Source organism: Anopheles funestus, chromosome 2RL, assembly GCF_943734845.2.
Source record: "Anopheles funestus chromosome 2RL, idAnoFuneDA-416_04, whole genome shotgun sequence".
In the NCBI taxonomy this organism is placed as follows: domain Eukaryota; kingdom Metazoa; phylum Arthropoda; class Insecta; order Diptera; family Culicidae; genus Anopheles; species Anopheles funestus.
In genome coordinates this window covers 37,905,770-37,931,840 of record NC_064598.1, presented here as the reverse complement: position 1 = coordinate 37,931,840, position 26,071 = coordinate 37,905,770, and the positions used below count along the sequence as shown (strand labels likewise).

At 44.3% G+C, this 26,071-nt stretch overlaps 2 protein-coding genes across 2 annotated transcripts; both read right to left on the bottom strand.

The window, feature by feature from the left end:
- Positions 1–11,739: 11,739 nt before the first annotated feature.
- On the bottom strand, positions 11,740–13,896 carry LOC125763684 (uncharacterized). Its single transcript, XM_049427047.1, has 2 exons — positions 13,540–13,896; positions 11,740–13,468 (listed from the first exon to the last, which is right to left on the bottom strand). The coding sequence occupies exons 1-2, from the start codon at positions 13,828–13,830 to the stop codon at positions 11,984–11,986; spliced, it is 1,776 nt and encodes a 591-aa protein (XP_049283004.1). The 5' UTR covers positions 13,831–13,896; the 3' UTR covers positions 11,740–11,983.
- Positions 13,897–14,011: 115 nt separating this feature from the next.
- Positions 14,012–21,027, bottom strand: LOC125763683 (CLK4-associating serine/arginine rich protein). The gene is made up of 7 exons (XM_049427046.1): positions 20,339–21,027; positions 20,124–20,221; positions 19,557–19,738; positions 17,606–19,439; positions 17,342–17,492; positions 16,022–16,130; positions 14,012–15,865 (listed from the first exon to the last, which is right to left on the bottom strand). Exons 1-7 carry the CDS (start codon positions 20,435–20,437, stop codon positions 14,814–14,816), a joined length of 3,525 nt encoding a protein of 1,174 aa, XP_049283003.1. The 5' UTR covers positions 20,438–21,027; the 3' UTR covers positions 14,012–14,813.
- Between the last annotated feature and the right edge of the window lie 5,044 nt (positions 21,028–26,071).

The window sequence follows — 26,071 nt, the reverse complement described above, 5'->3', positions numbered from 1 at the left end:
GCCCCAACGCGGGATCGGAACATTGGGATGTTTACCGGTTTACCGGAAATAGAAAATTCATGTCGATCTCCCGATCGAATGTACCGATGGCCAAGGTACGGGAACATCGGTACAACCGACGCCATGTTTACGGAACATGGTCTAAATTGGCTCATAAATTTCACTCAACAAGTCATCCTCTCATCGAACAGTACGAGACCCGAGATGCGAAACGCGTTAGCACGGTGACCTCCGGTAATGCTTCTGCAACGATTCTCTACATTCTTCAACTGGCCAGCATTACCGTACCGATACGGTGATACAGTGAAGAACCGAAGACGCTCATGAACTCCGGGGCCGAACCTAAATGTGCGCCTATGCAAATTGCACAATCGACAATCATGTCTGCGTCTGCAATGTGATCCGCCGTGCACGAACAAAGTATCGGTACGGTGTAGTGCTCATCTGCCAGTGCTAGCCACACAACATGGCACATAATAAAATGTCACCCAAACGATCCAAACGATCCGCAAATGCAGCTGTTCTAGCGGTAAAACTGTCCCGCGAGAGCATAACTACGAGGGGTAATCGATGGAGGTAAACCTACTTTACACACAAAAAAATGCCTGCAAAACAAGTTATCACTAGATGTAAATCACGACCATGCAGGTCGTCAATATGCGCCTGAATGTACTATAAAGTACTGGTTGAAACAACGCAATGTATGGTGAAGATCTTTCTTCCCAAAAACATTTTGATTGAAGACCCTTTGAAGGTTCGAGCACAGTTTCGTTGATAAAGCCACCCGAAGCTAAACTCCAACGTCTGCTGGTGACATTTTCATAGAGCCTTCTTTTCTCTCTCTCTCTCTCTCTCTCTCTCTCTCTCCCTCTCTCTCTCTGCCTCGACTGGACTAACTCCAGGTGGGTGAATACTGACTCAAAAATGCTAGCAATGCGAAAAGCGATCCCTTCCATCGGTTGCAAACTCTACTAGCGTTAGTTCCAAACGGATGGTGCATGATTTATGACCACAACTGGGACCGCGAGTGTGGGCTTTGAGCTTGGTAAAAGCTCCCTTTTTTTTGCTCAACTCATGCTCGCAGCTGATTGGGGTCAACCATTTCGTGGATGAGCGTCCTAATCATAACCAAACCCACCCAAAAAAAAACGTCCAAAACTAGACCGACAACTAGAGCTACGTGCAGGAACACCATTTAGGGACGCCTTGGAAAATGGGCGCTTGATTGGTGATGCAAAATTTTTGATGAGTTTTGCAACACCTTAGCAAACAAAACAAGCGCACTCGCAAACTAACCGCACCCGAACCGCACTTACCACCATCCGATGGATTGCGATCACGATCGTGTGTGATAACGGTTGGGGGGGTTAAAAGCTGTGCGTGTTTCTAGCCAAAAATTCCCCCTTGGTTCGGTTTTAGCACACACAAAAAAAGAAGACAAAATAAATACCCCCAAAGAGGACGCATCTTCTTCTGTGAAGGTCCGCCTTTAATTACTGACCATCAATAATGCGCGCGTGTTTTGTCCGGACGACCGGTGGTAAAGGGAACTGCATGGAAGCAGCAGGTGAATTTTATTATTTTACCATTCTACACGACACACCATTATTATATGTCGAAAGTGATGAAGCAATCGAACCGCCTCCGGGCTAGATCGTTGGCTAGGTTTTCTTAACCAACGTTGGATTGCGTTAAACGCAATCCTAGACGCTGGTGCTTTTATCCCACACAACACACTAACACTTCATGTAAGGGGAAATTGATTACATATCCTTTAAGGCAATAGATACGCTTTCATTGTGGCTAATTTGTACAACCTTGAAAATTTATTGGCGAATTTTCGAAAACGGGCAAAGAACGAAGCCTTAGCGTCCGGTGAGATCACATCGAGCCACTACCAAAAAAAAAGCAAACCCACAACAACAACACCACAAATGCCAAAGGCCACCGGTGAACCAGGAAATTGATAGTGATTGATTAGCTAACTGATCGGGGCTCGGTTGGAAGGTGGCTGCTGCAAAGGATGCATTAAGCGACGAACCTGTTGAAGTCTTTCGTTTGCTTAATTAGAAGTGTCTACCAGACGTGTGAACCGGTGACACTATTTGCGCAGTGCAGTCAGTTGCCGAGTGAATAAACAACACATTCCGCGTCTGTTTTATGATCATAAATGTTTTTCGATGCTTAAATGAAGCTCCCCCCAAAAAAACAATCGGTAGCATTGATCAGTGAGGTCTTTTCTTTGAGGCCTGGTGTACCATGGCAGTGTATCAAAAAATACAACCACCAGCCAGAGTGAAGATCATGTGCATGATCTGAAGTCACCAGCGACACTGAACACCCTCTGTTTGAGGCAATAAAAACTGGCATTATGGTAATAAATTGTTTTATGATTTATGTGTATCATAGGTCATGACACCGTACTGAACCTCTTCCTCTCTTCGAAGGGCTTGACTCGTTTCTTTCTCTCTCTCTCTCTCTCTCTCTCTCTCTCTCTCTCTCTCTCTCTCACACACACACACACACAAGATCACTGTACATTACCGTAAGATCTTGACATTTCTGTAACGAAATTTCCCACCCAACAATGTCAAACATTTACGACCCGACAAACGGTAAAGGTTGAAGCGCCAAGCGCAACAAACGCAAAAATAACAAACTTCCCCTGCCCAACAAAAAAAAAGAAAATAAAACGCTACTTGAATTGGCATCAATCTAATGTAATGCAGCAGATCACAATTCCCTTCCATCTAAATGTCAATGTCTGGGCTTTCGGGGCAGCCTTTTCGGAAACCTTCCGTCTGTACAAATTACCGATGGAGATGATGCCGCGAAAAGTGAAGCACCGGTACCGATGAGCTTCAAAATTCTAGCATCACATTACCCAACCCGGCCTATCATTGTACTGGCACGAGGTCAAGGAAACTGACCAATAGACTAATCGCTCGCGGGTGGTTTTTCGGTTCCGTACCAACAGCAAAATGATATCGCACGTTCGCAACAGTATATTAACATTCCACAAATGTGACTCCTCTCGAGGGGTGGCCATCCCTTCATTACGTTGCTGAGGTTTGATCTTTTGAACCTGCCCATACGGCCCGGTATTGGTTCGGTTCCACATAATGCGGCTGTTTACTAAACGCATTTGACGCGATATCTTCAGGTTCGAACTATCGTAAATCTTTTCCACCCAACATAAAAACAACCATCCGGCTATGGGTGGTTGTTGGGGCACATTGGAGTTAGTCCGTAAAGTTCATCTTACTTACAAACTTTCATCCGTCTTCGTCCATCTCCGTTTAGGCCATTATGTAACCCGTGCCCTGACATCCCAGTTCATCGTACTTTCCTTTCGTACATCTGCCTCATCTGCTTCATGTCTTGCGTTGTTCGTACAACCCGTGTGGCCCATTCGGTTCGTCTGCCGCTAGTAGACACGTGACGATCATCCAATTCACACTTGGCACCGGGAGCTAAAATGGTGGTTTTCAGCTACTTTCATGATCACTGTGCCACTGGGACATATTAAGCCACACAAGCACACACACATAGTGCCACCTTGACATTATCGGACAATCCTGCTGCCGGCGTTTGTGTTTTAGCACGATGGTACATCGCGCAAAAAAAACCCCACCGAAGCCATCTTCAAAAAGATGCAAACAGATTTTCCCATGCTTATGCATACACTACGAACGGTACGCTTTCTTCGTCTGCTTCGAAAGTTCATTCAACGTACCACCGGCGGTGCTTATAAGGAAAATTTGCATTGACCTCTCAGTCAAACGACTCGTCTCATCGGCAGTATGCCAGCAGACGAGTACGCCTGTCATGCTCACCAAACGCCATCAACGAAAGCCAATTAATTTACGACCAGTTAAATGAGCCGAACGTTGCTTAAGATGTGGTTCTAATTAAGAAACACCAGCTGTTTTGTCGGTCAAGTGCCATTTCACGATAAGTTCAAACGTGCGTACACATCATTATAATATTTACCCTGCAAAGTGGGTAAAAAATAATTACAACATAAAATATGTTTTTTTGATAATAAATCACATATAAACCGATTGACTAATTTTCCAATCGTGCGATCAGTCTGAATGTATGTGACAGAGGAGACAGAGGATAACGCTGCCAGTCGATAGCTTCAATAGTACCATGCTATTCTTCTGTCCAATGGCTGCAATTCCATTAATTGATTGCCCTTAAGGTATACCGTGTGCTTACTTGCGCAATATTATTCGAAACACTACGGATTGTGTTCCTTTGAAAATGAAGAAGCTTCCCCCGAAACGGTCAGGGTGATGATGTAGGACCGTACCTTAAAACAAACTACTTCAAGCATGGCACACGCGGTACAACCGAACAACAAACAAAAAAAAACCTCACTAACAATAATGATCATCAGGCGGTGAACTTCACTGGGGACCTTCTTATCTGATCTCCTATCAACCACGATCGAGGAACAAGGGAAAAAAACTTCCCTCCGGTGCGAGAACATAAACAAAGTGTTTCAATATACCACCCGACGCAATCATTCTCAACGGCGCAATTCGCAAAAACCCACAAACCAATCCTGACATCAACGACTTTGGGTGAGATTTATCGATCTTGCAGCCCAATCTTGGTTTTTTGGGGGGGCAGATGAGTCGGGTCGAGCCACACTTGACCTGTGCTGGCACGGGAACGACTCTGGCCAAGGGCGAGTCGAACGAGGTTTTGTCACGCCGTTCGGCATACAGACGCGTTCACATTAATTTGTGCCGCTCGATTGAAGTTTATCGCTTCGTCATTTCGGACGCTCCCTCTAGTGCTGCCGTGCATGAAGAGGATTCTGTCAACTAGCGCGTTACGGTGGCGCTGCTCATCTGCACTTATCCGAGACACTTGTCCGAGAAGGATTTTTAAATTATAAACACACACACACACACGCGCAAACAAAAACATATTTAATTGCATTTTCTCAAAACACTTCTGGTTTGTTTTGGATTGTATAGGGGAGATTTTTTTTTTGGTGTGTGAAATTTGTTTGATGATTTTGAAGCAAAGATTTATCATATTCAACCAGCCAGACGAGTTGTTCGGGTTCGTCGCTTCATTTGTCACAATATCGCGTTGAAGTCTTTTGATAGCTAACTTTACGTTTAGTGCAAAAAAAGGTTTTTTTTTGTTCGTTTTCATTTATATATCTCAATCCGATGTATCTAATGAATGCAAATAATCACCCATTAGGCTACTAATTAATAATGATTCAAAAGACGGAAAAAAATCAGTTCCAAAATGTGCTGCAAATAAAGCAAGCGAAATGTTAAACAGCTTCATCCTTATGGCGAAAATTCTTCTCTTCCTTCTTTACCATTGAAACCACCCCGAGCGGGTCCGGATCATGGAACGGATGCCTTTAAGAAAAAAAAACTTCGATTAATTACACCATGAGGGTGAGTTTAAATTTCCCACCATTTAATTACATTGAAGCGCCAATCTAGCCGATGACTGTAGCAAATGATGCCGTACCAGACCGTGTACTGGTATCGATGCAAAGCGAGTGAAAAGGAAGAAACAAGAATATCCGTAAGCTTCATCTACGCACTCGTCAGCACCGTTCTATCCACGCCGTTTTGGTTAAACTCCGCAAGGCAGAAGCGCTCTTCCTGTTTGTGCTTCTGTGCTTCCGTTGCGGCGGTGCAAAACCATGACGGTTGTTTTGGGGGGATGGAGGATGGGGAACGAAATTCAAAACTAACGTCACTTCCAGTTGGTGCTGGGGCAATGGACTGAGGCCGAAATGACAGTGAAGAATATTTCGCTACGGCTTGAACATTTTTCCAGCGGGGCAGTTATTGGAAGCGTGAGAACTTGGAATCATTAAATTGCGTCTTGAACCAATCATGAGTACACAAACGAAGCGATTCGCCAGCAATGATTCGCTTTTAAATTGTAAAGTAAATAAAATATTAATCTTGCGTACTTTAAATTTAGCGTATTCCAAGCTTAAACTTCTTTGTTTACTATTTATTGCATAAATTTTGACAACAAACATTTTTAATTTTATTTCACGACTGTAGGGATAAATCTTGAAGCGTGCTGCTTTAAATGGTTTGCAATTACACAAAATGTTTGCTTGGTGTACGATCATCCCCTGCCTGAATTGCTATCGTTCATCTCGATCGTCCTTACCCAAAACGAACGCTGAACGTCCGACAGTTGCAGCAACCTGCTGCCTGATGCGCCACTAATCATTTAATAGGGTAAATTAATTCCAATTCAAGAATAATTATTTTTCATTCTTCGATTCCAATCTGATCGGTACGATCTGTTACACCGCACAAACTGGTGCCGGGTTGACCGGTTGAGATGGACCGCACGATACGTGTACTTGATCTTGGACGATCGCTGCACCAAGATCCATGGGCACAAGGACTGGGTTGGGACGGAAAATTTACATGTACCGTTAGTGTCCATTTTCCACCGAGTGTTTTTACCAGTTTCAATGTCATCCGAACTGCTCCGTTACATTGACCAAACGGAGCACTGTTCAGCAGCACACAAGCAGCAACACCGAGGAGGTCGTGGGTGAACTATCACTTAAGTGGAGCAGCAGCTTCAGATCGACACCCCAAACAAACAACGGTGCTTGAGAATTAAGGGCGAAACAAGCGCGCAAACATTGTGCCTCATTTGCAAGGTCACCCGCCAAGTGGATTTTCATCGTTTTGTTTTTCTTCTTTAATCGGAATGATTTTTTTTTTGGCAGCCGATCAGTGTTGATGCAACACGCGTCGTGTTTAATCGTACCGGTGGCGGCTACGGTAACTGATGATTTAATAAGTGGAAAAAAGGTACATTCCTCTCGTCCATGCCAAATGGTGCGCGCGCGTACACACAAGTGTGTTCGATGATGGTAGGAAGAAGTGCTCCGGCACGGTTTGGCCTCAATCTTCACCACACTAACGAGTGTGGTTTTGTCAAAATGTCAGCCCTATCATGATCGTGGCACGCGTCACCGGCGGGTGAAAACATGCGTTCTTTCTGCGTTTGCTACATTCATTTATCATAGCATCCCACCATAAAATGTCCGAGGAGATTATGCTTAGCACGAACGATAAACGAGATGCGTTTAGATGGCGAGCAGGGCGAGGGACTTTTTTTTGTTGTTGGTGAATCATCGACCCACTTTGAAGATTCCTTCACATTTACTAAGGTGAGTAGTGAGTTTTACTATCAGCTCGGGTTCACTTTTCCACAGCCGTAAGTTTTCAAGGATAGGATGAGCTTGTCAACGACAGAAAAAAACTAGTCATAAAATAATCCTTTTCTTCTGTATGGGGATCTTCTCGTTTAATCACCTTGCAAAAAGAAGAGGAAATCTTCACATTTGCTTCGTGTAGTGCCACTTGATATTTAAAGCAAACCCCCAACCAGTGGCATTTTATTTAATGCTTTTTCCTCATCAAAATCTATCAAACAATCAAACGATGCTCCATCAAAACCGAGCGACAGAACAGGTTGTGCTGACCCCGACGTTTCAACAGTCGGGCTCAATTTTGTTCCATCCATATTGACCCGAAGCACCGATCGTGTGTGTATTTTTGATGTTGTTGTACAAATATACACCCGAGTTCGATAACAACCCGCACGATCAAGAAAACGTCAGACTTTTATCGTTCTCCAATACAACATTCGTCGATCGTACACCGGTGTTGCAAAACGGAAACGCATATCGCACCCAAGATGTGTGAGACCTTCAATCATCAACACCGTCGATTTTGAAATTGCGTGCTACAGGAACGGCATTTCATAATCATAAGCGTCACTTAGCGTGTTTTACTACCACAGGACCGACACAGTCCCTCGTGTATCATCACTAAACTGACCTCGTTTAATCGCTTTTCAACATGGCCGCAAAATGCTCCCATCCCAGCACGGTCATGGTGCAGCATGTTGTTGCGCGTACGGAATGCAATTGTCACGACACGACAGCCACCCCCCGTACACAAAAAAAACCCACTGTCATTCATTCATTAAGCAATCCGATAATCCGCGCGCAAAAGGGATACGACACCCAAGCTTGACACCCGAACCGACCTGAAGTGTTCATCGAAATTAATTACATAATTTTTAAACGATCGTACGGGAGATCATTTTTCGGTCTCACGGTCCTTTCCGTTTGGAGGGGGGCGAGTTGATGGAAAAAAGGCAAAGGGGAAGACGATCCTCCCCAAAAACCACGATCGGGTGCGATCTGGGCTCGATTGTTCTCGCGACATGTGCGCAACATCATCAACCTGTGTGCGCGACAACGATTAGTGTTCGTGCAGCATCACTTCATCTCGAACCGATCACAGCGACCTTACAGGGACCTGTGGTGTGCTTCATCGGGAAAAACACCGCATCCGCATCACAGACACAGAGGGGCTTTGGAACAAAGGGTTCAGCGGTGCGAAGGTTAGTGTGATTGTGTGCCGTTCCTCCTACGGTGAATCCGAACACGGTACGACCTCCCCCGATTTGCGATCGTCTTAATTAATATTCGGATCGGTCGGTCTGATAGTGAAGACGATGGTTACAATAAGCTTCGACGAGTTTGACATTTTTATCACAGTTCAGCGAGCGTTCAGCCCCCGATCGACAGTTGCGTAATCGATCTGTTACCCAGAGTGAAGTGATTCGGCGATTCTACGCTACCCGCAATTCGGCGCTTGTGAATGAAGGGACTCCGGGACAGTTCCTTGACAGATACACACAATCTGTCACAAACACGGCCCTCAAAACCAAAGCAGTTAAGCGTTACCGCAGATGACAATATACCGGGTGATATAATCTAGCGTCGCGTCGTACTCTGAAAACTGCTCACACTGCAATAGCGACATTTCGTTGTCAGGACAAGTCCCGTCCCGAAGGCAACAGAACGCGCATCGCAATGTGCATTGCCTTGGGTACGATCTAAAGATCGGGCACTGAATGTTTAATACACCCATTTGGGAACGTTTGATTGTTTGCGCGGGTAATGGAAATCATTTCCACTGATGCCTATGACGGGTTTCGGGTTGTCTGCCTAGATCTATTGTACCTCAGCATCGTTTTTTTTTCTTTTTGATTCCCCAAACGAGAGTAGTAAAAGGGAATACATTACTCTGAGACGATCACACGCTTTTTTTGGTCGATTGAAGCACGATTAACTTTCTATTACTCTACTGTCCTATTTTTTTGTGGTTGCTTCTCCATACAGAATGGGATCGGCGTTTTGTCCATTTGACGATGAATTAAATAATCCCTTTCGAATGAAATCAAATGTCATAATTTAAATTTTTCTTTCAACTCCACTGACGTCACATATTTCCATTTAACGCGTGCGAGGTTTTTTTTTTATTTCTATTACACCATCCCAATATTACCATTCCTAATGTCTCTTTTTGGGGGCAGGCTTCAATTAGTTTGCTGAACATTAAATGTTCCACTTCTCACAAACGCACGTTCAGTGGAACAAAACATGAATTTTCCTCTGCGGAAATTATCATATTTCGGGGGCATTTCCTTTGCAAAGCACACCCTACTATATACCATGGCCGCGTCCATGTGACATTGCTTTGTTCTTGGGCATTATGGTACCGTACCCCATCCGTACGCAAAATGGTTCCAATCTTCCCACCTCGGAGTGTGACCTCCGGTCACCTTAGTGAGCGCTCGGGTGCGCGCGCGCGCAGATATGATGGACAGTTTGCGTTGATGCGTTGATGGTTGAGTGCAGTGGAAGCTAAAGGGAGGAAAGCCGGAGTACTCACTTTCCATCCGTCGCACGGTACCGCCCCCAAACATGAAGGTGCGCGCTTAATTATGCGCCGATTTCATTTTCCTGCCCTTGACTTTTCGCGCCCCCCCATGTTTATGTCTTCTCGTGGACACCTTTAGGGCTTCTGTTGCGCACTGACAGGAGCTTGATTAAGTTTCGGTCTTTGTACACACTCTTGTAGCGCTCAGCGGATAGTTCTGCTGAAGATGAAAAGTATTCGTTCGAATGATAAAAGCTACCGTAGAACATTTTTTCACGTCAGCATATGATCGCTGGCCGACAACGTTAAAGATCAATGACCAGACAACTCGTTACTTGTTTCATCTTTATCTCATCTTTGTTTTCTGTGTTCTTCCAGCATCAAATCACACCCGGAAAAGGAAACATGGTTTACGAACTTCGCGTGGGTTCAGTAATAGTAACGGACAGCTTAAAACATACAAATTATCACCAACTATTTTCATTTTCCCCTTTTTGGCTGCCGCGGTTTTGCGTGTTGCAATCACTTTGCACCCTTGCTAATAATCACAAAAATCATCACCATTGTTCTTTGAGGGTGGTCTATGGGAACACGGAACGGTGGCAACACAAACGATAACCGTCCGAAAAGAAATGGCACAAACTGTCATGCCTCAAGTTGTAACATAAATGGCTATTTGCTACGATACGATCGGTCCCGCAGCTTATCTCAACACCTGACACTTATTGGTGTTTTTGTTCGAGCCATTTTCCAATCGGGCGTGTCACTTAGTGACCTATTCCGGGTTTTATTTATACCGCCCCAAAAACACGAGTTGATCCGTTTCCCAAACCTGCAAAACGTACTTTCTGAATAAATGTATTTTGTAAGTGCAATTTACGTTACAAAGTGCGGCTAATAGTTATGTAAATTGGTAGTTGAGAGTAGAAACTGGTTGAGTAAGAGTTTGTAACACACTTCAAACACAGATATTTATTTCGTTCATGTTAGATGTATCTAAATATTGCTTTAGTGGTTCGTTCAACAAATTAGTGCAGAGAAACTATTTCGAAAAATTAAAGTTCTCGTTTGTTAGATTCAAGTGAAACCCCATTTTTACTCCTGAGCACCATTCACACCAAGCAGAGAAGATAAATGTTTTTAATTAACAGCTCCAAACCTTTGTCCAATAATTACCAGTTCTGCCCAGCATTATAATGTCAATACGAGTGGTTGTGTAGGACGCTTTGCTTTTTCAGGGTAAGCTGTTTCATATACTCCCCATTTCCCTTGGGTACTGTAAACGTTCTTAATTACTAGTATCCTTACAGCTCAGAACCTACTGCCGAACCTTGTTTGTTTGGCACAGACTACTCCAAGTGAAGGACAAGGACTCTATGTGAAGGACAAAAATAAAAAAAAATCTATAAATTTGAAAATCTCCTAAGGCTATAGCATTAGCCTTTTTTGGAAAAATTTGGCAAAATTTATAAATTGATGTATTGTAATGTAAACTTTTTGAAATACGTTTCTTTTCACTCAAATAATGCTTTAAATAAGAAAAGAATAAAAAAAAATTAAAAAAAATTATAAATTTGAAAAATTTTCAAGGCTATAGCCTTAGCTTTTTCTTGGGAAATTTGGCAAAATTTATAAATTGATGTATTTTAATGCGAATTTGTTGAAATAAGCTTCTTTTCATTCAAATAATGCTTTAAATATAAAAAAGAATAAAAAATTATAAAAAATAGAAAACATCTATAAATTTGAAAATTTCCTATAGCTTTTTTGAGAAATTTTCCATAATTTATAAATTGATGTATTTTAATGCGAATTTGTTGGACTAAGTTTCTTTTTACGCAAATAATACTTGAATTAAAAAAAGAATAAAAAATAATAAAAAAATGAAAATATTTTTATAAATTTGCCAATTTCCTAAGGCTATAGCCTTAGCTTTTTTTGAGAAATTTAGCAAAATTTATAAATTGATGTATTGTATGTACTGCGTAATTCGAACGGAAATGTACAACTATTCTACCCTAGTTTTGTTAACCTACCAGGTTCATAAATTCAAACCTGGTTCCGCGAACCTGGCACGTTCAAAATTTTGGACCTAGTTCCGATCGTTCATTTTAAGGAACGGAACAAACCTACCAAGTTCATTCCGGAACGCACATGACTAATAAAAACGTATCCGTCGAACTGCCTTTAATACATTTCCACTATCGATTCTAAGTTCAAACATTCGGACCGTTCCAAGCGCATTTCTTAGTTTTCTCTGGAATTTTGTTTCTGAACCGCCGTACCTTAACAAACATCCTTAGAAACCTGATATAAACCAGCTCACCGACAAACACACCAAACGATAATCCCCAACCAATGCTCACACAGATCCACACCGACATCAGATGTTCAAACTCCAACGAACTTTCCGACGCGACGGTTACGTACTTGGACGGCAGCAGATACTGCTCGTACTGTTGATGATACACGCGCATCAGCCCTATTTCATACATACGCCGCAGATAGACCGCAACCAGATCGGTCAATGTGGAGCCGCGTGAAAAGCAGTACGACAGATAGTTGTAGCTTGCTACCATTTCCGGCACAATGTACGAACGCTTTTTACCAGTAATGGAATCGACACCGACGTTTTCATTTATCATGAAAGATGCTCGAGCAAAACTGTCCAAATGAGCACATCGGCTAGAGTACTCCACACATTCCGTGTGGTTCGAACCACGTGCCACGATCAAATCTCTAAGACGCGGATCAAGAACATTCAAAAAGTTTTTATTACTTTCCTCCAGCCGAATAGGGATGTCGGTTGCGAAAAATTCATCCAGCGTTCTTGCATCCGGTAGAAAACGGTACGTTAGAAAGAAAGACGTCACCTTCGTGAGATATGCCTCGATCAGTACGAAACACATTACCGCAAAACCAATACGGTAGAAGGATCGGATGGGGTTAGCAAAGCTAATCTGTCGCATCAATGCGCCTAATTTGGTGTCGTGTTTCGAAACTTCTTTCAGAAAATTTATCAACACTGCACACGCGATGATAAACCACCACACATCGGACGAGAAGGGACCCAACAGGGAACGTGTCAAATCAACTTCCGCGAAGCGTGGAGCAACCAAACAGTAGTAGGTGTAGTCGGGAATGTACACGACAGGTAAGGTGCCTACCACTACGTGCCTGCGTGTAAGCATCACGTCCACCTTTAGCTGATGCAAACGATTCATAATTTGTTCTATATCCCTTTCCGTATCTCCCGTCTGTTCAACGATGTGCACCTTCAGAAAGCAACCGATTCTCTCCATTACATTGTGAAAGATGCTTATGTCTATGCCACGAAATTGTCCACCGCCTTTGCGATGAGTGTACGGAAAGGCATGTACAGCCTGTCCATAGATTTCGAATGTGGTATTGCGCAGCAGTCCACGATTCCACTCAAACGCTGGTCCGTGGGTAAGTGGAACGGCCATAAAATAAGCACTGGACGCGAAAAACAAAGTGTACTGGAGTTCTTCTGCACGGCCAATACCAGTCATACCCCAGTACACGACGTTGTACGTTGCAAAGAATGAAGCGAGGCTAATGGAAATGGCTATATTTCCATTCGCTAGATAGACATCATCAACCAGTACGAGATATTTTCCGTTTCGGACGATTTTGGTAAAGTCTCGCATCATCATTTCCAATGCAGTGAACATAGAATTCTGGAAGGAGTAGAATAAAAATGTACAGTAATAATGGATGTCTATACGAACTACACATGCAACTCGCTTACCTTTGTGCTACAATCCACGTAAACAATAAGCAAACATGTCTCGTCCGGTGTACCAATAGAGAATCCACTCTGCAGGATCACTTTGGGATAAGGCAACGCAAGATACGACTGATAGGTGGCATGCCTTTCCATCCCAACTATATACAAAGTTCTTGAATTGTGCACAAAACATTCGTCGACGAAGAGAAATATAGATTCCGGTGCCGAAAGTTCCTTCGGTGGAAGAATTACAGCACCTTTGACTATAACTACAACAACTAATCCTGCCACTAAAATGTTAATCCAACCCATTGTACGCTTCAAATGGAACTGCACTGTACGGAAATAGAGCGATTTTGTGATCCAAAAGTTACCTACACGGGTTGAAGAACGTGCATTTAATTAGTGTTTTAGATGAATTTCTGTTTGCTCACCCTGTTTATTGATTTAATGAATAGCAAACATTTCGGACACAATAAGTTTACACAAAACATGTATTTTAATAACCCTTCTTCTGTATTATGTATACCAGAGGTGAAAAGTGTACGTGCAGTTCTTTTATCATTGACAAAAACGAAAAACAATCGCAGCAGTAGGAACTCATTCCCTAATCCCAACCCCTCTTCCCTTTTTCCCCCACAACAACAAAAGCTCCAACGCGCGAAAGCTAATTGTAGCTGTAACCTGAATTGGTGTATTAGTATGCAATAGGATGTATAAAAAGAGGTGTTTATGTTGTATGCAGAGGTGATAATGTATGTATGTAACAATCGTACAATCAAGTGATGCAAATCTTACTGTTGTAAGAGTATAGACGACTCATGGTCGCTTAACAGATCCAATCGGAGACCTGGCTGGTCAGCTGGTATACCACGCCCGAACCAACCAGTTGTAGGCAGTATGTGGTGCCAAAGTGCCATATGTACTGTGGCAGGCACCATGGTCTACAATGGTTATCAAGCCACTAAAGAAAAAGATTAAAATGTAGATGCATTAAACTACCAAACTAGCTATGCTTCGAATGTTAAATTGTTTCAATTTTCTTCAATCCAACTGGACCATTTCCCACAAAACAAAAGGAACTGGCAGTAGCATTTTGAAACCAAATTTGAATCATACCTATAAACTGGCAAAAACAGTTCACCCTTCTAGTTTGATGCACCCACCATTCGTACGATAATGCTGAGGTAAGAGGTTACGAGATTTGTAAGAAATAGGAACAGAAAACAAATGGGAACACATAAAGAAAAAATAACAAACCCTAAAAGGTTTGCCAAACAGCGGAAAGCTTGATGTCAGTAGTCTACCAACTTCTTCAACGGTTTCGGAGAACGATTCGACTGCCGGCCGGAAGCGACATTTCCAGACCCACTGCTACCACCATTCCCTCGTGTCGTTGGTCGCTCCGATGATCGTGATCGACGTCCGCGTGATCCGGAGCGTGATCTTCGGCCACGGTAGCGACTGCCTCCTCCACCACCACCATAACCCGACTGCTGTCCTTGTCCACCTCCACCATAACCACCCTGATAACGGTCGTAATCTCCTCTCGTACGACTGTAATCCGTTCGACGGCCACGGCTACCACTCCCGCCAGGATTTGGTCCCGTATCGCGCGACGTCAAACGATCTCTCGATTTCGATCGTGTTCGATCGTATCGCGACGCTGGTGGCGATCTTCTACGATTACGATCATCAAACCGACTACCTCCAGCACCGCCACGTCGAAGATTCATCGACGGAGACATACCACCACCCGTTCCACCGTACCCTCTCGATGTGGATGTGCTACTAACGCTCTGTGCGGGGGACTGGCGACGTCTCAACCGTCCACCAATGTCCCCACCGTACGAACCCGTGTGGTCAGCAGATTGGGCACCGAAATTGGACGCACTTCGCAGCACCGGTTTACGCTCGATGACGACACTGTTTCGGTAGCCTGGTCCACCACCGGAACCCATCGGCGGACCACCACCGGCCGGCAACGATGGTGGAGGCCGGGAATGCAATGCCATCTTCGGTGGCGGAACCGACGTTAGGGGTGGAACTAATAACGGGAGTCTTCTTGGTGATGTCGTACCATCCTCGCCGGGTGGTTGATCAAACCGTTGCCTTTGCGGCGGCGGTTGTGGCTTACTGCCCGCATCGTCACCCTCGTCCGAACTGCGTTCTTCCTGTGAGCTGTGCGATTTGCTATGCTCACTCTCCGGTGTACCGTACTTGTGACGCAGCTCACGTTGCCGACGCCTCAGCTTCAGTGCCAGTTCGCGCATCTCATCATCACGTTCCTGCTGCTGCTGTATCTGGCGCTCCACTTTCTCAATTTCAGCCTTCTTGTCCGCTTTGTCTGGAAAGCGCAGAAAAAGGGAGAAAGGGAAGAAAGGCACATATTCCCATCATTATTAAGCAGCCACAAGTATTCACGTACGTCCAGCGATAATATCTCTAAACGATCATCTGCGCATAAGCGCCACAAAGCGAGCTGCTCTTGATACGAACTCACATTGTTTGTTCAGCAGGATCTGCATCTTGCGCTTTAGGCGATCGCGCGGGTTAACCGACTTCGATGTAAGACCAGCGGTGACAGCAGTGGAACTAACCCCCGTACCGACCTGTAAATAATGGTTCGAGCGCGAATTTTTGCAACGCGTCCCGTGTAGAGAAAGAAAACAAAACGATAGAATAGTTAAGCGGTCACTGTACAATAGCGTGGCGAAAGGGTATGCGCGTTGAAATGATATAATGTGGTGACTTATGAGGAATCATTAAAATTTGTGTAGGTGAATGGTGTTGTGTAAATGTGTGTGTGTGGGTGTATGTGAATGTGTGTGTGTGTAAATCTGTTTTGTGTGTATGTGGACATGAGGTTTAATGTGTGATGGAATGCACGATATACCACGTTTCACTACTTGAACTTCGGATGATGAGAAAAGCCTTGTGTTTTTTTAGGATTGGCACATCAAATGGATACTAAACGGTCAGTTGCTCAAGACCCAAATCTACATCATCTTAATTATTAATTCGACTAGGATTAATTCTTATACGTATAAGTATATGGGGGGATCAAGGAACGATCACAAGCTAACCATTACATTTTACTAAATTATTTTTCGAAAATATATACACTGACGAGGACATCAAACACATCGCATGCTTAGAAGAAGATTTAACATATCATAAATTATGTCCATACGACTTTACAAAACACACGGTCTTAGTTAAAATCAGGGCTGGGTTAAGTCTCCCATAAGCAATCCCATGCCGACTAATCAGCTATGGATAATTTAAGCCACTCATAATCAGCCATAACAATCGGACAGTCCTTTAGTTCCTTATCATTCAGCAATCTGTCTAATACAGTAAAGATTGAGAATTGAATTTCATCTGGATCCGGCACCTGCTAGCAAGGACTCCAACTGTCTTCCAGGTATATAAAAAACAAAACTATTACGTCAATATAAGACTCATTAAGCCCTGAAGAAGAAGGAGTTTAAAGAGACAGAACAGTAATGAAAAAAAAAAAATAATTCCCAAATAGATCAACCTTCGCACAAAAGGAATAAGGTAAGGACTATTTTACAACACTACGGGATACGATCGAAGGCACATCAAGGTATGCATAGCCGACATATTTGCCCATTCTTTCACCCTCTCTAGCGAGACAACGCCATACGATACGCCGCCATAAAAACAATCGCGCGCGCGCACACACACACACGCTCGCACGCACGCATCTGGTGGAGGCAGGCGGAAGGCAGTTTTGGTGGTGGTATTCGGAACGATTCGGATTGTTGCGGTATCGGTTTGAGTTATTCTTACTGACTTTGGATTCGGGAACGCTGGTGCCACCAGTGACCGTTTTACCAAACCTTAACGATGTGCTACTACCGCCACCGCCGGTCGGTCCTACAGCGGGCTGTTCGATCGGGTCCGGTTTTTCCTGCTTTATCTGTACCGTCGTGTCGAAGGTGGATCTGCAGCAAGGTAATGAAACGTATGTTAGCATAAGAGAGTCCAGCTAGGTTAGCAATAAATAGCGATTAAAACGACAAACAAAACGAACGAATACGCTACACGTTACACTCACTTAATGACGCTTCCCGTGCCAACCGTGTCGTCTGCTCTAGTAGAATCGGTAACTTGTAGCGCAGGAACTATCGTCGGTTTACGATCGTCACCGTTCGTGTCCTCCCCAGAGGTGCTCGCTTCATCGCTCGAGCTTTCGTCGCCCCTTCTCCGGCCGTAGTACCGCTTGATAGGTACTTCCGGTTCTGGCTCAATTAACGCCAGCACCGGAAGAGGTTTCTTCTCATCTACCGCACTTTCGGTAGCTACCGGAAGCGGAGGAGGTGGTGGTGGCGGAAGCGTACCCAGAAGTGTATGTGGCACAACAAGGGATGGTTTTTCGTGTGTAGCTGACGTGGTAATCGTCGGCAACGTCGGTAATGGCTTTTTAGATATGCGCGAAGAATCACTGTCCGCTTTCGAGCCCGATCTACGTTTCGCTCGGGACGCTTGGGAACGGCGTACTGGCGTACGGGAGCGTGATCGTGACGATGAGGTAGATGATGATGAAGAAGAGGAAGACCGTGACGGTGTGTGTTTGCGTCGGACTGCCGATTGCCCAACCGGATACCTTCGTCTCGGGCTCCAGCGAGAAGCTTTCGAACGTGTGCGCGACTGTGATCGAGATCTTGTTCGTGAGCGTGATCGCGACTTTGATTTCGAACGCCTCCGATACCGTGAGTAAGTAGAGCGTGCTGTACCTCGACCACCACTCCTCGATCGCGATCGGCTTCTTCCAGCTGCGGTGCTTCTCAAACGCCTTCGACTCCTGCTACGGCTTCGATTCCGACTACGGCTACGGCTTCGGCTACTGCTAGAACTTCTTCGACGTCGGCGGCTTCTGCCTCGGCTGCGACTGCTACTTCTGCTGCTGCTTCTACTACTTCTACCTCGTCCACCACTAGCGGCCGATCGCTGATACTGCACCGGAGGCTTTCGATCGCTCTCTTTCGATTGTTGTGTTTTGAGCTTTTCCAAATTTTGCTTCACCTTGTCCGCATAGCTTAATCCGCCGGCCGCTTCTGTGCCGGCAGCTCCAGAACGCAATCGTGCCGCCTTTGACGTACCAGCAATTCCACCGAGGGTACTCATTTCACGCGTAAAGCCGAACGAAATCTTTCCGTGTGGCTGCAATTCTTCCTCCCCACCGAACGACGTAATGTAGGTTATCTTGCCCGAGTTCACGGGCGAAGGTGACCGGGAACTATCGTTCGCTTCGACAAATGTGCGCGGCACCAGCTCCTCTTTGGCTGCGTAGCTCGGTGGACTTAACGGGCGTCCCGCAACTTTCCGTTCGCGTTGAGCCCGCCGTTCCCGACGACTCTTACGCCCGCTGAACATAATCTTTTCCTGCTCCTCCTCTCGTGCCATCCGCAGTGCGTCCGCTTCGTCAGCATCCTTCGTTAGGAAGGAATAGAAATCATTGCTCTTCATGCCGTACTGTCGCCCGCAAGTGTTCAGCTCGTGCGCTTGGTTTGTGCCGATTTTGTTTATATCAATCGACACATCCATATCCAAATCCGAGTCCGAATCATCCTTCATGCACTCATCAAACCGGGCTGCAGCGGATCCACTCGAGGTAGCTAAGGGGGCCGACGATTCGGAGGCCTTTTCGATTGCTGTTATGGATTGTACAAAGGGTACGGTTGCCGTTCCGAGACCACCGGAAACGAGACTCGAACCAGAGCCACCAGGGACCGTTTCCGTTTCCTCGTACGTGTAGCCAATAGCTGCACCGGCGGAAGATTTCTTCTTAGCTGCAGCGGCCGCTGCCTTCGTTTCTGCCTCGATCTGTGCATTCACACCAAACTGCTCCTCGAGGTATAGTTGGTGAAGGTACTTTTCTTCAACGATGCCTGGAAGATAAAGGGAACAGGATGTAAAAAAAAACTCTACTCCCTGAACAAGAACGCACGGCTCTGAGGAATGTGGCGTTTCGGTAACGGATTTGTTGGATTCATAGCTTTACCCACCGAGAAATTCGTTCTGTGCCAACACACGGTACCGTTCGTAGTTCATCGCACGTTCGTCCGTATCATCTTCGTGCTGATCGGGCTGATCCGGGTTGGTGCGTGGTACTGGCGGTATATAATCTAGATGTGCACGCACATCAAACCGATCGATCAGATTATCCTTCTGTCCCTGCCATGGCATCCTGCGAAGGAAGGAACGAAGCACAAAGTCGGACATAAAACAAACCGCCCCTTGTAGTAGCGAACTTGATTTATGCATTTTCAGCATCCCATCCAACAAGGAACCATTTCAAAGGAATAGCATAAGCGTTTGCTACGAGGTATGTGTCTGTTCCCGAGCACAATTACGTTGCAATTACGCGATTACGCAGGGAACAAGGTAAACAGGAAATGTGTTGCAGTTTTACTGTAGCGTCCCAGAAACCGGAAAGTGTATCAAACCCGGACCGTGTCCGCGGGTGGAAGTGGAGTGTGAGAGCATGAAAAGCATAAGAAATGTAGTACTAGCAAACCAGTACAAAGGTCCCAGAGAGAACCATCGCTCCCTGTGCATTGAATATCACTTGCATGATTGCAGGATTCTCGGCAGCTGTCGCGACGCTGGCGTCCAGGTGTATTTTGCATTTGCGTCCATGCACTTGAAGGAACTGTGTCGGGTCGGCTTTCTGTGTTTCACGATGGTCCGATGGTCCGGCAGGCAGCAAATGGGAAATAGGAAAATGGAAATTCAATCAGTACAAGGTCAACGCGAAGAGGGTCGGAACCGGTTCCGTTATACATACAATACGCTCGTAAAAGTCCTGCCTTCGTTCGGCCCGCTTCCGATAATCGACCAGCATGCCGCGGATCTTCTTTTCCTGTTTGCGCGCTTCGTGCCACATTTTGAGGGATGATAAGTATGTTGCGTTCCGTACTCTTAAGATCTGTTCTTCCGCTTCCGGTATGCTTTTCTACCGGGTGTTCAAACCAATGCTAAAGATGGTTCCAGTTCTTGACAATACTTGTAATATTCACATTTTAACCACAAACATTCTTCATGTCCCGGTTGCACATCGAGCAAGAACTGTCTAGCTCACTAAACTCTCATTAAATCGTCACTTTCCTTCCACTTCCTCTTTTGGCACAACAACGATTCTGTTTTGCAACTTAATATTCCTATCGTAGACCCGGCTTTTTTCTAATACTTTCAACCAGACTACGCGCCACGCTGAAGTCCACCGCCAGACGCCGGCTGTACAATTTAGCTGGGTAAAAAACACCGTTCCACTTGAGAAAATGGTTTCACTTCAATTGCGATCTTGTTTTCAGCACATTTTTGTGCTACATTTTGTCTCAAAACTATAAAAATCACTGTTTTTTAGCCAACATATATCGCGCAGCCTGCAGATGCGGCTAAACGAATGCACAACTCTTTTTGTTGTGCTTGCTGGTTTGACAGCTCGGCTGGTGACAGATATCAAAAGCCTCGCCTAAGCGACTACAGCGCCACAGCAAATTGTAGCGGATAGTAGCACAACTAAATCAAAGCGCGCAAAACAATCGGAAAATGTCGCATGCAGCAGGACAATCGTTTTTGTTTGCTAAATTATTTTAATTTCTCAATTACTTGCGCTAAGAATGCTATTGAAACCCAATGTAGATCCAATATATAATTTCAGTTTTATTTAAAACCATAAATAGCTACAAAAACATGTCTATTTGGAGTACAATTTATTTTATTTCTCCCGGACTTAGTACTTCCCCCATATCTGACTGAGAATTAAAATTGATCGTTAAAGAGGATAAATCTGTCCTTTCACTACTTGCGATCTGTCCAAGAGAAGAGCCATTGCTTTTGGAATCAGCACACGTGGAGAATGAAACCGACGCTTCTTCTTGGTCTGAAAGATATTCGTTTTCGGATAGTGTTAGTGTGCTATCAGCTGCATCGTCAGATCCATTCGACATATTTTTTGAAGGGGAATTCACAAGTCCACAAGAAGACCCGGAACTGTAACTGCGCCGTTGATCACCGTTCCCTTGCAATGAGAACAAATACTTTTGTGCAGCTTTCTTAATTGTTTCGTCTCTATCTGCTCCAACGGAAATTGGTGGTCTTTCACTGCTTCCAAGCTGACAAATTTTCCGTATAGTTTTAGCGTAGCGTGGATTACGTTCGAATATAGCTCGTTGAAATTGTTTATGACCATGTGGAGGACTTGTCGTTGGACGCAACGCTGCCTCCTCGAATGTACTCTGGCATCCAAAACATTCACACGACCTTGATCGCAAGGGTGATGATTCGGGGCGAACTGGAATAATTTGTCTTGGAAAAACTTCTGTACCACCAGCAGCATTTTCAACATGCTTCGCCATTTTTGCCACCTTCGAGCTCTCTTGGGCAATCTTCTCGATGTTGTCCTTAAGAACATCCAGATTTTCTGTCAATTCATTGGTAATTTTCATGTTTTGTGATTGAACCTCGAGGGCAGACTTCCAAATGCGTAGATTCTTTAAAAAGTGGCTCGACGAATGACCATTGGATACAGTTTCGTGTTCAGATTCGGATGATTCATTTTCACGACTTATCTCAGAAGGACTATGTAGTGTTGGAATGATCGAGACTTCAAGTAAACTTCGTTGACATTGTACACTTGTAGGCAGTTTCTTTGTATGCTCAGTTTTCAGAGACTCAGGTTCCAAAGTCGGAAGGCCATCCCTATTCCCGTTATCATTCAAATTCAAAAGCATTCTTATATCGTCTTCTTCAAAATCATCTTCAGTATTGGAGCTGCTAGAATCATCGTCGAAAATATCAAACAATTCCTCAGTGTTACTCTTGGATGGACCTTTCTTGGATTGCATGTTTACGAATGGATCTAAGTATTTGTTTGGTTTGTTGCTGTGTCTGATTACATTACGGGCAGATCGTGGTATACGTATCTGAGACGGTTCACAAGGTTTACTTCCCGGATAACTTGTTGCTTTACAATCCGAATCACTTGCATCTTCTGTTGTAAATATTTCTGGATCTTCTGCATCTGCGCACAATTTCGATGATTCCGAACCAACATCCTTCTGTGATTCAACCGTAATAGTGGGAAGTTTTTCGTTTGGAACATTTTCTTTCACATTTCTTGTTTGTCCACGTTTCAACTCCACGTATAATACATTGTTATTCGGAGGTTCATCATCTGTTGTATTCTTCTCGGCTAAAATCGCTATGTTTCCGGTTTGCTGCACCTTCAAATTTGCATCCCAACGGCCTTTAATGGAGACGCCAGGAAGAACATGACTGGTGAATCCAAACGTTTCTTCGGCAGTATCAACTAACTCAGACACCTTATCCTGAGACGGCGAGTGTTCGATTGGTTCTTTTTCAGTTAATTTGTTGTTTAGATCACTATCTTTACTTTCATTTGAAACCACTGACTGGACATTGCGTTCATTTGAATTCGTTGCTTGATCCTCCTGTTGTTCTTTAATGCCATTTTCTATATCCTGGGACACTTTTTCCGACGACCCCGTGGCATGCTTTTCTGTTTGCATTTGTATAAATTTCTCTAATAGACGTTTGAACTGACCATTGGAAAATGTTCGTATCGGGGGTTTTCCTGGCCGTTTACTGGATGTTGAGGCAGGAGCTGTCGAGGGAGGAGGACGTATTTTAACGACTGGTCGCGGACGTAACTCAACGACACTAGGGCACCTGGCTGCCCGCGCTGTCGATGGCTGGACAACCCGTTGCACATTCGTCCTCTTTGCTACGGTACGTTGGGAAACAAAGTTCACATTGGTTCCAATGCTACGAACATCGGGCGCGGTTGCTACGGTAACTTTGTTGTTCAGTGGTTCCACTTGGTCGGATAGCACACTCGATACATTTATCGGGATGTCTTGTGTCACCGTAATAGCGCTTTGATCCCTGAATGGATATTCCCACATTTCGTCGCGAACAATACTCCTTTCTGGAGGAGGCGGCTGTAACCAAGCTTTCGGTGTTGATACCTTCTTGTGGGATCGCTTTTCCGGCTCACACTGAACGCCATGTTCATCGAAGCTCACGATAGTTTTTCTCGTTTCGCGAACGAATTTACGCGCGTAAACAATCAGATCTTCGATGTCTGACTTCTGCAGCACTTCCGAGTCGTTCTCGTTGCCATTCGATATTGATTGCACCGTAAGGGTAGCTTGCTCACCAAGAAAATCTATCTCATCGTAAAGCTCCTTAAATTTCAAGCGCAACGCATCGAACGAGCGGTCTACATTTTCGTCCTCCACCGATGGTGTGAAACACTCTTCGTCTCGCATTCTGAACAATGACTGAAAGCAAATGCGAAGGGTCCTTTGCAACGCTCACTGGATGCAAAACCAACCGCGGTTGCTAGGATACTGCCCAAAACAACGCGATGTCCGTCACGCTTGGATGACGCTGTGCATAACTGCATTGGGTAAGGTAAGTGAATTGTGAACATGAAAACACACAAACGAGCCCGTGGTTTGTCGATAGAATATGACCGTAGACTTTTTTATATAATGTTTATTTGTTTTCCATTCGTCAATATATTGTTTTCATTATGTACAAAAAAGTTCGCAGGATCGCAATCAATGTTTAGTACTTTCCAATGTCTTTGCCTAAGAACTTCGCTCCCTAAACATAGTTTACACACGTGTTGGCTTACATATCGCTACGGGTCCTATATGCCGGATGGGATGAAGCAGTGTAACGTCTCAATATGTACCATGGCCGGTATCGTTGCTTTCCTCTGCCATGTCTGTTTACTCCGTTTATAGCACTTGAGTCGAATATTTTTTATATGTTGGGTAGTATTCCAGTATCATCGTTAATGATCGATACCGTAAAGAAATTACAGGGACCGTAATACAGGATCCCTCCTATCCCAGCTATCAGGTAATCATCATTGTCATCGGACAGACTCGCTAGTAAAGTGTTCAACATGCACGTGCATGATCGCAAAAAGGGTTTCAATCGCCCGGGGATCGCAACATGGTAGCGCGCATATATGCGACAACCTCCACAGTACGCTTCCACAGATGATCGTGACTTCCTTTTTTTTCTCTTTCTTTTTTTCTGTTTACAAGTATGTACAAATATGGCGAGTGTTGTGTTCCAATGTGACGAAAGCGACGAGTCTTCGGTGTATGGGCGGTAACTGGAAGCGGTAGCATTCCCGAATGCCGCCACTCCAGATCACGATCGCACCTTAACGACACACCGTCGCATCGTCGGTTTTGCTTAATTAAATGTACAAATTGAAAAAAGGAAATGAAACAACTTCATCATGCACATGGGGGGTGTTTTGTTGCGCGCACTCTTTTTTGGTAGTAATTCTGGATAGAATTCTATCTTTTACGGGGCGCAAATCGATGGAGATCAGTGGGTGGATGAGGAAATGCAGTATGCAGTTTTTCCCGCGTTAACGTGAAGTTTTGAGATTTTCTCCTAACGAAACAAGAATGTCGCTTCCGACGCTATATATGCTGTATGTAGTACCTTTCTGTGTGTTTATAGTAATGCTTAACTGGTTAACTGCTTCCTCCTCATTTTGTTACTACTTTCGCTTAAGGTTTGCTTGGCAAAGAACTAACAAACGCTGACCAAACATCTTGGTGACAGCCTGGTTTTACCAAACGTCCTTGATGATCGGTCTGCTATTGAGTAACGAAAAACGGAACAATTCTTATACGGTGAAAGTAATATGCCACGCCATAAAGCCTAAGTAGTACTGTCTAATTCAAGGAAAGGCCTGCTGTACCATGTATTCTATAGCAAACGGAACTGCAAGCTTACTCACGATTAGACGATCCATAAGTATAGACATTTGAGGATGGTCTCAATCTTAACACAATACATAACTTCTACTACACGATCGATTCGTTTAACTGTACGCACGCACGGCATAATTATATTTATAGCAACTATCAAGTCAACGATTTGCATAAGGATTGCAGTAGTAATAGTAGTTAGGAAGAAATGAAGAAATGCTGTCACATGTCAACATAAAAAAACCCCCCTACCAAATGTATAACATGGTCCAGCACCATAGGTTGTGTTTCTGCATTCTTGCGGTTAATGCATCTCATATCTTGCAATAAGAAATGATCCAGAAGACGAATGGGTGAGGAAAATGCTGTTGCTTTTTTATCTTTTTACAAACAATTCAAGCTACGTAGTATATCGGCCCATTTAATCCACTACGCTATCGCTTAGTATTCAACGGTTGATTTTGCTTTCCCATAAAAATGCTCTTCATCTGCTGTGGGTTGCCTATTATCCTCGCCAAATACACTGTGTACATGCTACTACGCGCGTGTGCCGATCAATAAACTATCTAGAAAATGTTTTAATTCGTACCGGTTCGGTTTTGGAATAATTCTCTCACAATGCAATAACTCAAATCCATACAAACAATGCTGCGTTTGCTAACTGCGATCGTTGGCTCTGTTTCATCCTTTCACTTAACGTTTATGCTACCTTGGGCTATATTGCAAAAAGTGTTATTTTGTGCATTTTG